The following is an 18,326-nucleotide window of genomic DNA, read 5'->3' as shown; positions in this document are numbered from 1 at the left end:
ACCCAGCTTGTAACAAACAGCTAGATACAGAGGTCAGTTTATCAGTATATATGCTGAATGGACATACTGTGTGTTAATCTGTGTATGTATCTAAAAGCCTGTTGCGCAAGTAATGCACTGCAAAACAGCAGTTCCCAGACTAGTGTAGATAAAACTGATAAATGAAAGAAAGGCAGAAAAGATGTGTAAAAATGATTTTTCCAGATGATTCTTCAGTCTTTGCGCTTTCTTTTTTCTTCTTTGACTTTTGAGTTCAGTTTGAGTTTGAATGATTTTAATAAAGAATCCTTAGCGAGTAACAGTCAATAAGATGGAAATGAAAGCTGTAACTTTTAAAAATGATGACGCTGTCACTGTTCATCGTGACTGGAAAACGTCAGGGGGCAGCAGTGCGCCCTCATCCCTCGGTTTTGGGGAATCCAAAGCCCCCCAGACCCCACGGGTGAAATGTGATGCTTTCTAAACCATTCTCGTTTCTCCGTGACCACGTTACCAGCGTCCGTGGACCACAGTAAGAAAAAAAAACTCATTCCGGCTGCTCCTTTCACGCTAAAACCTCGACTTTTCGTCAAACGTCAGAACGGTGGTTAAACCAAACAGCGATGCTCTTATTTTAAGTAGAACTTCCCTTACTTCCAGGAAATCTCTCGCTAACTTGACAGCTGACTGTATTTATCTCAGCGAGAGCCAGCCTGCGAGCGAGAACTTCCTCAGATTGACACAGAATGGAGAGAAGCTGACGCACCGTTATTTACCGGAACGTTAACTTTTCCGTCGCGACCCTTTCCTCATGCCATCACAGTCTACATGCTCTGCAAGACCCGGGAAAATACTTGAAAGATAGCTTATAACAGTTTGCCCACTGAAGAGCTCACAACTCCTTATTGGCTTTTTCCTTCCCTCACTTTTATTGTTATTTTTATTTTTTTTGGAAACTACTGCGTTATTACGCACGATGCGCAAAGGGATGGCTCCTCCGCGGAGATACAGGACGGGAGTACGAAATGTTTTTTATGTTTATCTCTCCATTTCAGTGGCTTATTCTTACAATATAGACTTAGAACATCCTTTGGTGTTCCGCGGACCAAATTCTAGTTTTTTCGGCTATTCTGTGCTGGAGCATTATCACGACAACACACGCTGGTGAGTCCCATTTTGCATTTTCCGACAACGATGCAACGAATTTGTGTTTTTGTCGTCAAAGTTTAAATGTCTCTTGAGCCCAACTTGCATCCACACCCAGATACTTAAAAGTACTGGTAACAGCCCGCACTATTTGCATTCCAAATTCACTGCCTGTAATAGGATTTCCCATTTTTAGGTGTCAGCAATGTATTAAAGAGATGTATGTTAAAGTGTTTTTGGGGGTTTAAAAAAAGCATAACTGTGTCCTTCCTCTCATTTCTTGTTGTGGATGCAGGGTAATAGTAGGGGCACCAAAGGCAAACTCTTCCTACAGTAGCTCTGTGCATTCTCCCGGAGCTCTATATAAGTGTCGAGTTCACAGCAACCCTGATCGCCGCTGCACAGAGATGGATCTGGGAAGAGGTCAGTCACACAAGCTCACTGCCGCATCCATACAAACACCACATATTAATGCAGAAGCAGGCAATGCATTCGGTCATACACACGTACAGGTTATAACAGAATCGTTTATTTTATAATTTTAAAAAAAGAGTCCACTACCTGCTGCTCCACCCTGGTGCTGTCCTCCTGCTACTTCTTCATCATTTATTGCACAAACTGCCCCAAGCCTCTGTTTTGTTTAACCAGAATAATGAAGTCGTATACTGCTGCTAACACTGTGCGCTGTTGTGCTTTTAGCCCATAACCTACTATATCGAGACATGCACCAAAAAAAAAAAAAAAAGACAAGAGGGTTCTGTGTGCAGAGGTGTATAAATATTTTGATAAATATGATTTATGCCTTTGCTAATATTTTCCAAGCAAGTGAGCCAAAAACTGGAGCTTCGACCACCACCCCCCATCCCCCCTCCTGCTCTGTTCTTGTGGTTAAGAAAGACGGGGTGCATGCATGGCTTCAGTATGAACCCCATTCTTAGTCACTGTGTAACCAAAAGATATCTACATATGACTGAAACACAGTGACACAGAGAAACTCTTCTGTGTTCCCAATTTACTGGATTCATTGTTGAAATGAAGAATAATGCTTACGACTGATATGCAACATAGATATTTATCTTTTTGTAACTTTATTCTCCTGCTGATGTTAATTTGCTTACCCTGGATCCATGATCCTTATGATGTGCTTGTTCAGGATTTCAAGCCTCAAATGCCAATAAAGTATTCAGATTACTGTTTTTTTTAACATAAACTCTTTTGCTTTTATATTAAGCTGCATGTCCTCTTGATTTTTCCATTCAAAGTTTGATTTCTGGTTCTGTGCTGATGGTGTTTTTGTTTTTTTACTTGTTGAACCACTTAACACTGAGCTATGAATCACTCAAGCATAAAAAGGCACCTAACTCAGGAGATGAATCAGTGCTGTGTCTGTACATCGCATGCAGCTTATCAAAGAACCCATTTTAAAGTGTATCTTTTAATAACTTGTTTCAATGTTTTAATAAATGTTGAACCTATTTCTCATTTTCCTCACAAAAATGGGAAAAAAAATGAAGGGCGACTTGAGACTTTTGCGTTTTGAGTAGTGAGGGTCGTTCCGAACATCTTAGAGGACTCGCCACAGCTCTTCTGTGGATTTAGGCTTTCTCGTCATGACAGCCTAAATCCATGTAATCCCAAGCTGACTTGGGATGTTGAGGTCAGAGGCGTGTGGAGGCCATACCATGTGCTGGTAGATGTTGCTGGTGAAGACAGATCTTTGTGACTCTGAGTGCACGCCTGCGGTTGCCATGCTGTGGAATGAATCTGGGATCAATCTGACGCCTCACCAGTGATAGCCAAGGATAAGAATCGAAATAGTGCCTGAAACCTTTGCACATGACTGTTTCTTGGTTAGAAAGCTCATTCAGAGATCTGGAACTGCGGCAGTCAATGGATCAGACAGTCACTTCAAAGGAAATTGAACTGCAACAGTTCACAAATTAATCATTTGATTGTTCAAGCACTGCAAATTTGGGGATTTGTTTACCGTCTGTGCTTCCACTTCATATTGACCTTGAGTATTGTAACATTACCGGTCGATTAAGAAAATAATGAAAATAGTCAATGGTATTGAGTGTACCATCTGTAGAGGAATCATTGTTAAATATGCTAGACTTAGACTTTTTTTCCATCTCCAGTTTTTGAAACGGTCAGCTGTGTGATAATCACTTGCAGAATCTGCAGAAAGTGAAGAGTAAATACCGGATCTCTAAAAGCTGACAAGTGACAATTCGCCCACTCCAAAAGGTCCTCCCTCCTGTGACTCAATGTCTGCAAACTGCTCTCATTGTCTTTCAGGAAACAGGCAGAGAGAGTCGTGTGGGAAGACTTGCCAAGGAGACAGAGATGATGAGTGGATGGGGGTCAGCCTGGCCCGCCAGGACAGCGCCAATGGCAAAATCCTGGTGAGCGCAGGGACAGAACACAACAGTCGTTTCTGCAAATTGTTTAATTCAAGCCATGTTGTAAAAACAGCCCCGATTATGCCAGCATCATTGTAACAAATGTCTTACCATTAACCACACTGTTACACCACAGCTGCTCTCACCACTGCAGTCTTCCTTAAGTGAGAAGACAGCTCCTTCTTTCAGTGTGCTTGTTACATTCTTACTAACTTTGAGTGCCATAAATTTTAAAAAAAAGAAAAAAGAATTTAAATAATGAATCAGAATGATTTTCTATTCAAAAGTGGAGTAACATCAGCTGGAATCGACTGTGTGGTTACATAATTCGGTGAAACATTCACCTCGTGTGTGGAGCTGGAAGAGTCACTGGAACAGGGTTTTTTTTTTTTAAATAAAAAAAGCAGACTGTTAAATAAAACAAAAGAAAGGAGAACCTGGTTTAGAGGATTCAAATGGTGCTAATCCCAGGGGCGCTTTGCTAAGTGTTTGCACAGAGATCATAGGGCAGCTGGCAAAGTTTGTTTAGGCTTCAGCCCCTCTGCGGCGGTCCCATCCAAGGGCGGCCTTTCATTAAATATTAACCCCCTGCCTCCTGCGGTGGGCAGCGCGGAAACTAGTGGCAATGCAGGAGAGTTTGAAGGCGTCAGGTGGGTGGGCAGCTCTCTCATGTTTGAATACCTGTTGCTCAAAGACATCCCGATGACTTTTCATCCATCCAAACCTCTCTGGTCCATTTCTTTAATACCTCACTGGAATGTACTGGCACAATTTTCAAACCAATACCTTTGGCTTTACCCATCAGTGAAAATGTGAAGACTTCTTGGAGCTGTCAGCGCTGGGAATTTGAGCTTACCAACAACACACCGAGTAGCTGCACACTCTCTGGCCATTAGGTCGAGGCTTATGATAAAATAAAGGTGGTGGCTTTCCAGAGCCACGTGTTGCTGGGCCTCTTTTTTTTCCCTTTTTCTGTTTTTTTAAAATCTCATCTGAATGAACTCATGAAGGGAAACGGCTGTTTGGCAGATGTGTACAGTGGTGATTTCATCTGCGCTTTTTGTTTGTGACCAGCGAGGTCTTTTAAAACTGAACAGGAACGTGACAACAGCACAGATTCCATACTCCAACCATGAAATTCTCAGTTGCTGCGGAGCGTGTCAGCTGCCTTTTTGCTATGTTTATATCAGCTGATGGATCTTAAAAAAGAAAAAAAAATCTGCTTCTACTCAAGAGGGAGAGTTTATACTGATATTGTTACTTCTGTTGGCCAAGTTTTCCCTCGAAACACAAGGGTTTTTCAACTTAGCATCTTGCTTCCAGACAGTCATCTGATGTGTTTTGTATGCCCACAATCTGCCAAGCTCTTGTTTTCACTGAGACTGGCTATGTGTGTGTGTGTTTTTGGAGTTAGGGAGGGTGGTTTCTTTTGGGGAGGGAAATGAAGTGGACTCTGTGTGCACAGAGGCATCCAAAGCTGTCCCCAGAGCCACAGGGGCTCCACCACCATTCCCCCCAGGGTCCTAAATTATTACCACATTTACACATTTATGTGGCCTCTTTTGTGCAAAATTTGTAAAATCTGCTCTGTATTCCTTTTCCTTTGCTTACCAAACACTTGGCTGTTATATTTTTGAAAAACACAGTGGAAAGTATTGTTTGGAGAATTACCCCCTGTCCGTTCGTGCACTCCACGTTTCCACTGCAGTGTAATGCAGGAGAAGTTTGCTTCTTTGTCTTTTGATGCGCTTTATTTTTTCACTGCGTGTGCTTTTCTGAACTTCTGGCCTCTCTGTCTCTCTCACTTGACTGCAAAAACCCGGAGGAGCCGTCCTGAAATTTAAACTTTTAAAACGCACGGTCATTGATGTGAACATTTTCTCGCTTGAGCGTTCAAATGTTGCATGGGAAAGACAGATCTCGAGATATTCACACCACAGACCATGGCTGTTATGGTCAGGGTTATGGATGGGCTTTAATTCCCCCTCTCATTGACGATCATTTGACAGCCACAGAGACGCGCTGACTCCAGGCCGGCGAGAAAAAGGGGGCTACAGTCATCGCTGCTGATCAACGCCTGCCTGGAGTTTGAGCTGTTTGTGTTTACGGAAATGCGTATGTGTTGTTCACTCATGCTTTTCTCTCACAGGCTTGTGCTCACCGCTGGAAAAACGTCTTCTACGAGTCAGAGTATATCCTTCCCCATGGATACTGCTCCATCATTCCCCCAACGCTCCAGCGTGGGACAAAACCACTCATCCCTTGTTATGAAGGTACAGTAGAAGCACAATCACAGCACTCGTGTTTTTGGGGCATTTCGTCATTTTAAATCATTATGAATTGGGGTGAGAGAGCTCGTCACTGAATTCCAGCAGCTTAATCAACTAAATCTATCTAAAATTAAAGCGTAGACTTTGGTTATGACCTTAGCGTATTCCATCATTTTTTTGTGTCTGGAAAGTACCAGAAAAACAACCTTGAAAGCCACACAGAAAGTCCAGACTTCTGCCAATCTGCTGCCAAAACTGGCATAAGTGTCTTGATATTTTTGCAACACAGTCTGGATCTGCACCAGCAATCAACCCGTTTCTCCTCAGCTAATGCTTCATTCCAAGTTTCATGAAAATCAGATTGGTAGCTTTTCATAACCCTGCTGAAAAAACGACAAACCAACCAATGGCTATGGACACATGACCTTCTTGGTTGAGTTTATTAAATGTAGGTTTAATAATGAAGTCCAAGTATGGTTTTAGACTGCTCTTTACTTTTACTCTTGGCTATTTATGATGACAAAAAGAGGAGGGAGGATATCCCTATATCAGGGGCTTGTGAGGGGCAGCCAATCAAAGGAAAGGTGGCTCACAGGGAAAGAGAAGGGAGCTTGTTTCAAAGAGAGGCTGCACCGAGGCTTACTATAAATTAAATAAGGAATATTCTGAGCTGTTAATCATGTAAAGGTACGCTTATAGACTTATAGTTAAAATCAAAATCAAGGTCTATATAGAAAATTAGTGAGGTCTGACCCATAGAGTGCCAGGTGACACTGAGACGGCAGAACTCAGTGGTGCCACAGCAAGTGAGATACTGTCTAGTTTTTATTTCAGATTCCTTTAATAATTTAATATCCCTTTAGATAATCCGCACAGACTGTAGGACCCCATGAGAGGCCCAGGCTCCCAGGTTTGGAATAACCGGTTTGTTTTGTTCGTCCTTTCCCTTTTACATATTTTCACAGCACATTATTTCCGTAGCCAGGAACGTCACTGTAAAAGCCCCACGTCTGCCTCTGACTTCTGATTGGTGTCCTGGCACCGGGGAACAGTAGTGGGCGAGCCCTAAAGTGTGATTTCTCTCCCTCAAGTTCAACTTTGGCAAGAGCCAGCTGCGGCTACGAAAGGACACCCAGTTTGTGAAGCCAAATATACGAGCATTTGACCAGTGGAAGTGCAGAGTTTATATTCCGTTTTGCACCACTTAGCCAAAGAAAATTATTTTCACAAAGGTATAGTACTGGCAAATTTATTGAAGCGGTCTTGCGACGCAGATTTTGGCTTAACTTCGCTGAAATCAGGTGCTTTTAAGGAAAGATTTGCTCAAGTTAGAGAAATGCGATTTTGTTATGATTGCAGTAAATCAAATCCATTCGTCCTGCAGGTTGTTTTAGTTCGGGCGCCTTCTACAAAACTAAAAATGAAGTTCCATTTGAAAAATAACGTGCTGTAAAGCATTTTATGGCCACTTTTGTAAATGTGTTCTTCACATGTTTTGTTATGTGACTCAGAGCTTCTTATGAAAGCCTGGTTTACACCTTAATCATGCTCCCAGGTCAGGATTTCACTTCCTTTGGTGACTCATGTTGCCAGCAGTTGTGAGGAGAGAGGCCAGACACACTTTGCATGGGACCGTATTTACAGTGCATTTTGTGCCGATCCAAGCTCAATATTTTCGTAACCTGAGAGCGCATGCGAGAGGTCGTTTCATTGAATGTGGTGTTGCACCCCTTCTTTCAGTCTGCTTTCTGCCCCCAGACTCTTCTTGGATGGGACCGGGACTTTGACTAGCTCCATATGGAATGCAGGAAAAACTCCAGTAAACGCTGGCTCAGGCACACAGTGAAATAATTTGTGGTTTGTTTTCTCTTACAGACTATAAGCAGAAGTATGGGGAAGAGCATGGCTCATGCCAAGCTGGGATAGCGGGAGTTTTTACGGAGGTCAGTAACAGTGCTTGTTCATCTTTGTGAAGTCCCCGGGTTTCTGTCAGGTTGACACAGAGATAGTGTTTCTTCTCACTGTTTGGTACATTTATATATTTCATCGCATTGCCACATGTTTACAAGGCTCTTTGAAACAGCCTTGCTTTAAATTATGATCTTTTTCCCTTCGCTCGCCTCTCTGTCACTTTGATGCCTTGTTTTGTATTGACACAGGATGTCATCCATGATTGCGTATAACCTTCTCAGCGGTAACATCACATCCTCCTTTATAGAGGACTTGGGTGTGGTCCAAATTCTACACTCAAATAAATATATTCGTATCAAAACCAATTGTAAGCTAATGTTTTCAGAGATAGCAGATAGAGTAGGAAAGGATGTGGCGACCTCACGTGACCTCAGGTGTGGTTCCACGAGATAAAACGTTAAAGAAAATCTGAGTTTCCTTTTCTCCGTGGCTTTGATGCTCTTGTCTTGCCTTGCTTTGTATTGACACGATATCATTCATGATCGTGTATTACCTTTGTGTATCTTACAAATACTTATTGTTCTCCCAAACATATCCTTTCTATTCTGAGCTCTTTTTTTTACCTCTTTCACCCAATCACACACACATTCATACAAGCACTCTTTTCTATACCTTTGTCACATTTGCACACACGCTCCAATTCATCAGAACTTGGGGTTAAGTATTTTGCCCAAGGATACTTCAAGATGCAGACTGGTATAGCTGGGGAATCAATCCACTGATTTTCCGACTGGTGGATGCTGCACTTTCACACAGCTGCCTCATCGAACTGAGTCAGTAAAGTGCCTGAGTGGAGTTGGTGAGAGGAAGTGCAAATAGATTAACTCTTACATGCATCTTAGCAGAACCGCAGTGTGACAGGGAAAAAGATGCATTTGAGGGATTTGTTAAAATTTGAAAAACATATATTGTGAGCAGTTAAGGGCTCTCGTTTTCAATGCATGTGCAGGATAAGTCTTTCCTGTGAGCCATGTGTTCCTCAAAGGTTCTTTTCATGTCTCAGATTACACTTAAGCTTAATTTGGAACATACAGTAATGTACGGTAGACCGTAAATGACTTAAAATGTGTCCTCTGAGCACAGCTGTGGCCCTAGGCTAAAAAACATTTTCACTGGCAAGAAATTCATTTCATATCATTTTTGCACTTCTCCTTTATTTTAGCTATGCACAATATTATTTTAGCATCTGCGTAGCCTGTTACTATTATTAACCTCCAGTCATTTTCAGGTTTGCCAGTGTGAGGATTTTCCTATTTACTCCTGTTAGGAAAGGCAAAATAAATTACCTAGAGACATCACCTTTGGATTATGGAAAAAAATGTGATGGACATTTTCCACTATTTGCTGCCATCTAACAGGCTTAAACGAATAAATAAACATGGACTCTAAATTTGCGCACTAGCTTTTATATATACGCATGAATGATAGACTCAAACACAGTCAAACCACATGCAGAACATATGGCTTTGTTTTAAAAAAAGTTGTTCTTTCATTCATACTACACATTAGTGGTCCTGTAATATTTTGGTCTTGAGGATAACTATGAAAAGTGAAATGTTTATATTACTACATGATAAATATGTGAGTGTTGGCAATTTAAAACTTTAGAAAGACACAGAAGAAGGCCTAGAATGTACCTGATTATCGATTTTAAATTGAATTCATTTGCACACACACACAAATACACAATAACAAGCAATATCAGTATTGTCAGTTCTCAAAAACATCACATGCTTCAGATTCTTAGATGTGTGTTCCAGAGCCACGTTGCAGAGCCTCAGATTCACAGATGGTTTCAGGGATCTTTCCGTTATTCAAGTAAACCCCAATGTAAAATCGCCATAGATAAACTTCAAAGACCCCTACAGGTTGCGAGCCTTCAGTGGAACTAAAGATTTTATTGTATGTGACATGCTTTTGTCCAAGTCATGGACATGGAGAGGAGGATGCGATTAACTGCTTCTGTTGGCGCACTTTGTGTTAGAGTTATTGCAACAAGAGTGACTCCTTGGTTAAATGATTTGGATAAAAGGCAGCTATCTGCACCTCACGGGAGAGCTGGATAATAATACCATGTTGAATGATACCATGTTAAATAATTTGGATAAAAAGCAGCTATCTGCCGCTGAAGGGACAGCTCTAAGTGACACCATGTTGGTTTCCACAATGAACCAAGTGTTTCCAAACTAAAGAGACTTCATCATCAAACTCTTTTTTTTCATGGATGACCGACCTGAGTGTGGATCTGTTAAAGTGTTTGAACCCCCTACAAAGAATCTGAAGAATTTAAAGAAACGGTGTCCAACCGTTAAACCTTTATCCTTGTTTGAACCTTGGTCGGTACGCCTTGTGGTGCCCAGATGTTTGACACCACAGCACAGAGTGCATACCGCTGAGTAAGGTCCTCACTGTGTTTTTAATGTTGTTTGCACAAAAGGAGCGCGCTCGGTGCTAACTTCACATCCTCCTTTACAACCGACTCGGGCGTAGTCCAAACAGAGCATCTTTATTGCCGTCCCGTTGTCGGCTTAAATGCCCGTGAACCGTTATGAGAAAAATCTTTGAGCAACTTCATTTCACAGCTCCGAAGTCTCCATCACAGCAAGGAAAGCTGATACTGCTGCGTGTGTGTTTAAGAACAGATAGTGAAAACCATTCTGTGGCTGTTGGTTAACCAGATGTTCACCCGACAGCGTTTTCCTTTTTTTTCCCCCTCCCCCTCTCTGCAGCAGGCTATTGCAGTGCACACAGGGGGTGAATCCCTGCCACTTTTATCTGCATGAATATGTGGCTGTCTCATTTTCAGGAGCTGGTGGTAATGGGGGCACCGGGGTCATACTACTGGACTGGGACGGTCAAGGTGTACAACCTGACTTCTGAGTCCTTCTATAGCCCGAACAAAGACAACATTGACTCCCACAGATACAGCTACCTCGGTGAGAGCCGGTTAATGAGAATATAATGTTGAATGACATACATCAGGACAGAGGCGGCTGCAACTAATTATTGTCTCTGTCTCCAGGCTATGCTGTGACTGCTGGACACTTCTCCTCTCCTAATGTAATAGACATCGCTGCAGGGGCTCCTCAGCACAGCACCAACGGAAAAGTAGAGCTTTCATCTTCATTTTCAGCTTTCTCCATTTGAAGTCCATTTGTGTCGGTTGCTGAAAAGATTCTGCTTTTTGTTTTTTCAGGTTTATATTTTTAAAATTGATGGTGCATCTTTGGTGAAGAGTTTTCAAGCCTCAGGGAAAATGGTATGAGCATGAATGTGATCCCGTATTGTTTCAGAGTTCTCTGACGGTCCCAGTGTGCCTGAGGAATCATTGACTCTTTCAGACACACTGCTCTAACTGTTTTGTTGCCAGAAATACACTGTTTGAAAAAAACAGGAGCACGCTTGCCACAAACTACAGCCAGGGGGAGGCGGCTAATGTTTTTCATTCAGAGTAACTAAAAGAAATTCACGGTAGCTTGAAGCTGTGTTGATATTCCTTTAATATTGGTCCATAAAAGCAGAAATAATCCAGTTTAGATGTGAGCTGTGTGTGAAATGAATGAACCGTTCGTGTTTCTGTGATCTGACCCATTGCTCTGTGGCTCACCTTGGTTCCAGATGGGCTCTTACTTTGGCTCCTCATTGTGTGCAGTTGATCTGAACCAGGACGGCCTGTCGGACCTGCTGGTGGGGGCACCGATGCACAGCCAGCTCAGGGATGAGGGCCAGGTGTCTGTGTACCTCAGCAGAGGCAACGTGAGTGGAAACTGGAGTCAGCAGGAACATGAGAGCATAGCTTGCAGACTTGTTTTATTATATTTCCATTATTATTTCCTGACTGTGGTTATCATATAATAAACAGTGGAGCGGGGTGAGATTCAGCAGTGGCGTTATTTAACCGCTCCTGTTTGTACACTTTATGTGTAAGAGTTATTGCAACAGGAGCGACTTCTTGGTTAAGTAATTTGGGTGAAAGGCTGCTATCTGCAGCTGCGGCCAAGGAATTTAATCAAATAAAAGCTGCAATTGTGTAACTGCAGCTTTCCTTTTTTTCCTCTGCTGGATCTGGATATAAATTGTTTTCTTGCCTGATTTTGTTTTTAGGGGGTCATGGAAGAGGATGGCGTGTTGACTGGCGATAGCGCTTTCAATGCACACTTTGGAGAATGCATTGCCGCAATCGGAGACATAGATGACGACGGCTATCAAGGTCGGTACAAAGCAATGTTTTTAAAGCTTTCTGCTTTGCAAATGAAAGATTTAATTATATGAAGCTTTTAGGTGAGCTTCACCGGCATGTGAAGCTGTAAACGAAAGAGAAACTTCACATCTGGGGTTTGTTTTGTTTTGTTTTTATAAAAATCTTTCATAGTCTTTTTAATTCTTAAACAATAGCTCAGAGGCTCAACCAAAGAAGACATATCTGACCTCTCATCTGTCACTGCTGACAGATCAGAGCAGAGCTGTGGGCTTTCAAAATTCTCCAGTGGACCATTAATCTACAGTCTGAAGAATGACAAACACTTAGTGGCAGCGGTGCAGTTACACTGACGTTGCCATGATGTCATGAAACAAAGCCTTTTCCTCTGTCATCTAACGGATAATGAAGTCACACAGTTTTTACTCTTCCCTTCAGCTCACAAGCGAGCGATGGTTGCCCAGTAGGTGCGACAAAACCCCTCATTTTCACACACATTTTTTTGTTATTAATATGCTGTGGCAAGTAGACAGTACTGCCCTCTCTCACCCTTTTGGGCACGGAGTCCGAAACCGAATCACCCACACGCACACAGACACATACATTTATTCTGTCTGCTCTTCCCTCGCTTGGCTCCGCTCTGAAGGGCTCCACTTGGCTTCCATCTCACACTCCAAGCTGGAAGCTTCTGCCTGCCTGGTTTCATCTCCATGTGAGATATGCCCAGAGGCTTGCAGCCTGGCACAGCATGTGTGAGTCTGCAGAGAAAGATGGCAGCTGGGAAGCATAACTCATCTTGCAACTCGTCACTCACTCGCCACAGACACACTCGCTGCCTGGCGGGCGATTATTTACAACCTAACTGCTGCCATTTAATTAGCAAGAACTACTGTAGACTCACACTGACGACTTGAAGACTTGAATCCAATCTCTGTAATGCTTCCTTAAAAATTCTTTTACCATTTCTACTTCGCTGTGCTGCACCACATGGCGTAGAAGTGTTTTGGTTTGTAAAAGCACGTTTATATCTGATTTTCTGCTGAAAGGGGCTAATGGGAGGGTGTTTCAGTGCTTGCCAGCACTTTATAGCCTTGTTTCCACTTTCTCAGAGGTCGCACAAGTTTTATGGCCACTAACAACACTTAATTGTCTATCATGAGTCTTACAGTTAAAGCTTGTTTCCCAGGCACTGGCTAGCAGAAAGTAAACAGATGATTAATGAAAGCTTTTGTGCACTCATTCAGTTATTTATGTATTCATTCATTTATTTTCACAGAAGCACTTTTTGTGCATTCTTTGTCTCCTCAGATGTAGCCATAGGAGCGCCCAAAGAGGATGAGTATGGAGGAGCGGTTTATATCTACCATGGGGACGCCACAGGAATAACCAAAAAATACTCAATGGTAAGGACTCGCAATTTGCTCTGATGTGAAGCAGCATTGTTGTGTGACCTGCTTTCTCCTCATCTCCAGATTAATTAGCTTCTTTACAGCCTGATCAATGCATAGTAATGAAAACACATACTCAATGTGTGCATGTGTGCAATATGTGTAGGTTTCACAATACTTTTAGACCCAGAAATAAGACAGAGCTGTTTCCCCATGGGCTTGACGGTGGTGTATTTACCCAACCCTCATGAATCACAGCTATAGACTTGTTAGGAAAGGTTCATTTAAGTATAACAACAAAAAAAAAAGAAAAACAAAAAACAGGAGAAGTGCTCATTTTTTCCTTGTTGGCTCACGCCTGTTATTTAAAGGCTGGTATCATGTGTTCCAGAAACTGTCTGGGCGCAGCGTAAACCCTGGTCTGCAGATGTTTGGCCAGTCCATCTCTGGCAATGTGGACATGGACGGTAATGGATACGCAGGTATGGTCATAACAGAGCTTCCCAGCCACATGAGAACATCAAAGCAAAATGAGAAACATAAAGTGAAAAAGGATGACACTTTTAAATATTTATCGTGGCTTTATCCTGTTATTGTCACGCAGTAACAGTTTCAGACTTGTGACTGAGGCATCTTGTTTACTGCATTCCACAGCTGACATGCAGACTGAGATAGCGCGACAATTAAAGAGCTCTGTGCATTGTTGTGGATTTGCAGGTGTCAAAAGCGCTGTCAGCAGATGTTGCATTAATGTCATATCTTCTTTATGTATTATTGCCTTGCAGATGTTACTATCGGAGCTTTCATGGCGGATAGCGTGGTGCTGCTGAGGTGAGTAATGGGATAATTCTCTCTGACACGGCAATATTTGTGAGAAGCAGAGTGCCACTTTATCCTACTTCAGAGTCATTTTAATGGTCAGTCTATCCCACACTGTGTTCCTGTGCTGGAATCTGTGGTCGTAGGTCGCGGCCTGTGATTACAGTGGATGTCTCCATCTTCCTGCCTGTCTCTATCAACATAACTGTGCCACAGTGCCACGAGGGCCAGCAGAACATGAACTGCTTCAACGTCACAGTCTGCATGCGTTTCAGAGGAAGACAGCTACCTGGACAAATAGGTAATGATGTGATGAAGCATGCGCAGCTGCTGCGCCTTTAACCTGGCCAGTAAGGTAGATGAGTAAAGAGATCCATCCAAGACATCCATGAGAAGGTTAATCGTGTCCTCAGGTCTGTACACAAAGAATGAGAGGTGCTTAGCTTAGCATAAAGAATGTAAGCACTACTGTAGCCAGAGTAAAAAACAAAAAAGTCAGCAAAGCCAAATGTCTTAAAAATATAAAATTGTGGTTTTAATAGAGTTTTGGCCAAAGTAATATCAGTATTTTGTTGTTGCTTAGTAACCCTTTCACATCCCTGCAGATATGTTCTTATCACTGCGAAAGTGAAATTCACACTCGTCAATTCAAATATGGAACGCTGATTAAAATGACGATGCTGACTCACCACACAGCAAGAGATCGTTCTGCATTTTGGTCACATCGATTTTGCCCCAGCTTCACCCGTTTAGGAGGCTTTTTTATTTCCATCCAGAGGTCACAATTTTGTGTTATTATCTCAACATTTTGAGTTAGGTATCTCATAATTTCAGTCAGTAAGTTGAAATTTCGAGTTATCGTCTCCAAACTTTGAGTTATTATCTCAAATTTTTAAGTTTTGAATCTCAAAATTTGGATTTGCTCAGGAGTTTAAGTCAGTAAGTCAAAACTTTTAGATACCTAACCTGAAATCTAGAGATAACTTGAAATGTTAACATTATAATTTGAAATGTTATGATTGTAACTCAGAACTTTCAGATACCTAACTAGAGATTTTGATATCAAAGTTTTGAGATAATAACCTGAAATTTAGACTTATGAATGGCAAAGAAAAATGTTCAGCAGCAAAAACAAGCTTTCAAATTTTCCAGGAGAGCAAATCTAGAGAAAATTAACTTTGTTGGAGGCACACACTTTGTATGGCATGGTACAAGTATGTTCCTGGTTACCTCTGCCAGTCTTTTTCCCGACTGGCGGACGCTCTGGGTTCTCAGTTGAATCCAATCGAATGTCGTTTGCAGCGGTAACACACGCTTCAAGCAGAGGCTCCAGCCCTCCATTCCAGCCCTAACTGTATCCTTAATCCTATCACATAATGTTTTCCAAAGCGATTCATGATCAGAGCGTAAAAGATATTTACATGTATAGATTCACTCCATCCAGCTCTCATGACTGCGAACACGTAACATACCTACGATTTGTCACATGCTATTCATCCCACATGTTACGCGTTGGGATGAGAACGTGTTGGCCAGTAGCGTCACATGACGCACAACCACACAATTTTCCAAACCACACCTACTCCTAAGACAGGAAGTGTTTACCACTTTATACCACACATTACATACCATCATGTAATGTGTTATCTTTTTGAGTTAGAGCATCGCATCCATTGGCCGAGGCTGAGTGTCACTATGGCTTATGACTTACCCTTCAACATTTGCTAACTGGCTGTTGGGTGGGGTGACTGTTGATGGCTGAGGTGCAGTCCTGTTCCAGTGTTTGGGTGTAGTCATTTACAGCCCCCCCCCCCAGGGGAACAGGAACCCTGTCGTTACATAATGAATATGTCCTGGCTCGCAGGAATAAAGCCTCTCTGTTTAGTCGTCTGGCGAAACACCATGGAAAGTGCAGCACCGTGTGTTTGGTGACTCCTATAACGAAACCTTCATTCGCCTCCTCTGGAGTGAGGTCATGGCGTCCCCTCTGTTGAACGATGGAAACAGTAGGCTTTGGTCCGACTTGGGTGTGTTTGCCACCCCGCCCACTCTTTTACCAGTATGACACCCTCTTCACGAAACTACTAGAGAATGAAGTTGATTCATTGAGAGGAAGGGATTTAAAAGGGCAAAGAAACAGAAACACTGGTGATGTCGGGTTATGATTTCAAAACAGATTTGACGTTGTTCTGTGTCTCAAAGCCAGGTGTGGAATCAGCAGGAAAGCTGTTACTAGGTTTTCTTTCATAATAAGATTAGTACCGCCCCACCAGCTGGAAAATTCATCATTTTTTCATTAATTCTTATGTCAGTTGACTGTAAACTCTTGAAATATCATGACAAAAGCCTGTTAACATGAGTCGACATTAATAAAAGACCTTCTGCCCAGCTCCAATTAATATCTTCCGGCTTGTGGATGAAAAATTGAACGTTCAAAATCTAAATTGTCACTGATGAGATTCCTGATTTCTTCAGTGGCAGTGCTTAGTCAGGCTCTATCACAGGAGCAAGCCATTTTGCCAAATCGCATTAAATCTCCTGAAACAACATTGAACAAAGAGCTGCTGTTAAGCTAAAGCACCATCATATAATTTGACCAAAAAATGTTCCCATCTTCCCTCTTACTTGTCTTAATTTCACTGCAATAAACACTTTTTTTCCTTTCTCATGTCTTAATGGCAGTTACCAGAAAACCAAACCCTGCATACTTCTGGTTTTTCTATTTATCGTCAGCTGATGCTATGTTTACAGTGTTTTCTGCCTCCTCTCAGAGTTGCTGTATAACTTGACGGCTGATGTGGAAAAGCGCCTGAAAGGCCAGCCTTCCAGGGTCTACTTTGCTCAGAGTGGATCTCAGATCAGCCAGATGAGCCACCAGCTCAGCCTGGACATCAACCGAGAGGAGTGCCAGCGCTACACCGCCTACGTTAAGGTAAGTTTGGGTTGTATGTGTGGTCCTGCTGCTGGTTGTGTTTGGATTGGGTAGTCCACTTGCTCTTTGTGTCCTCGGCTGATCTCTGTTATGTTCCCATGACCCTGAGCACTCCCACCATGTAGTGTTGATTTGTGATATGAGTGATTTGCTCTTGTGGCCTATTTTTCCTCTGTCTTTATTTATTTATGTAGTTTTCGGTTAGGCCATCAAAGTCCACACATTTCCAGCTAAAATGTTTGCACAGACCGAACAAAAAAAAGGAAAAATAAATAATAAAATGTCAAGATAAAGTAGTAAAGTGAGGGTCATCACATGCCTCTTCTTAGTGAGAGAATTTGCTGCTGTAGCTTAAGGCCACGGATCAACGGGCATCTGCGGGGAAGCTATTTGTGTCACCCTGCTGGGTTAGGTTAAAGGTAACAGTCAGTTGCTTGATGGTTCCTGAAACCACGCTGCTCAAGTGTGTGTCTGCAGAAACTGACAGAAACAGGAAACAGAGTCTCCTTTGTCATCGCATAGTTCCGTTATTGTGTTCCCGTGTGATTTATTCTCACATCCACAAAGAGGGTCCTCATCCTGAGGGCACCATCCATGTTTCACCTCCGCTAATACGGAGGCCCACTGCAGGCCTGTAAATTTCACTGGCGCTCTTAATGGTGCTCTCCAGGCGTTTTCTCTGTGGGAGGCCGAGCTGCCAACTGAGGGAGGTTGTCATTACCACGCTTTCCTCTCATTCTTTTAACTAGTCAGACTGTAATGAGCGTACAGCACACTGAAGAGTTGTAGCAGCAAGACTTTCGTCTTTTTTCCAAAGGAAGCCTTATCACAGTTATCAGGGTTTACTCAGTGAAGTGAGCCCAGTGTTTATCCAAGCTCTTCAGTAAGCCTGTATAGTTTAGCAAATAGGAGATTCTTAACATTTCAAACTAAATTTTCACTTGTCCTCAACCAAGGTTCAGCACACATAACATTAACAGGAGTCATAAAATAGTGTTTCTGCCCAGACTGAGTCTGACATTTACCTTCTTGTGGGTGGGCGACTGGATCATCACTCAGTTCTAACCTAAGGCTGTCACTTATCTCTGCCATCTCTCTAGCTGTTACACAAACACACTTGTAGTGTAAGTGCCATCCATCAGGCCAGATGTTGCTTCAAGGATGGCGTCTATTTTGCAGCTCTTAGAGAATTAAAGGCGCTGTATAAAAACTGCACTTTGA

General features: G+C 42.4%; 1 protein-coding gene across 1 annotated transcript in view; it reads left to right on the top strand.

Moving 5' to 3' along the window:
- Window positions 1-691: 691 nt before the first annotated feature.
- Window positions 692-18,326, top strand: part of itga9 (integrin, alpha 9) — a 48,563-nt gene continuing 30,928 nt past the window's right edge. Inside the window, exons 1-15 of the mRNA XM_031732090.2 lie at window positions 692-1,143; window positions 1,421-1,548; window positions 3,424-3,530; window positions 5,677-5,800; window positions 7,673-7,740; window positions 10,575-10,704; window positions 10,791-10,876; window positions 10,965-11,027; window positions 11,387-11,524; window positions 11,873-11,978; window positions 13,275-13,369; window positions 13,746-13,836; window positions 14,140-14,185; window positions 14,320-14,474; window positions 16,945-17,105. Coding sequence (XP_031587950.1) covers window positions 956-1,143; window positions 1,421-1,548; window positions 3,424-3,530; window positions 5,677-5,800; window positions 7,673-7,740; window positions 10,575-10,704; window positions 10,791-10,876; window positions 10,965-11,027; window positions 11,387-11,524; window positions 11,873-11,978; window positions 13,275-13,369; window positions 13,746-13,836; window positions 14,140-14,185; window positions 14,320-14,474; window positions 16,945-17,105 — 1,686 coding nt within the window. The 5' untranslated portion in view covers window positions 692-955. The remainder of the gene's footprint in view (window positions 1,144-1,420; window positions 1,549-3,423; window positions 3,531-5,676; window positions 5,801-7,672; window positions 7,741-10,574; window positions 10,705-10,790; window positions 10,877-10,964; window positions 11,028-11,386; window positions 11,525-11,872; window positions 11,979-13,274; window positions 13,370-13,745; window positions 13,837-14,139; window positions 14,186-14,319; window positions 14,475-16,944; window positions 17,106-18,326) is intronic.

The sequence above is a fragment of the Oreochromis aureus genome, linkage group 13, assembly GCF_013358895.1.
Source record: "Oreochromis aureus strain Israel breed Guangdong linkage group 13, ZZ_aureus, whole genome shotgun sequence".
NCBI lineage: Eukaryota > Metazoa > Chordata > Actinopteri > Cichliformes > Cichlidae > Oreochromis > Oreochromis aureus.
Note: the sequence above shows the minus strand (reverse complement) of the source record. Positions and strands in the feature narration are given on the sequence as shown.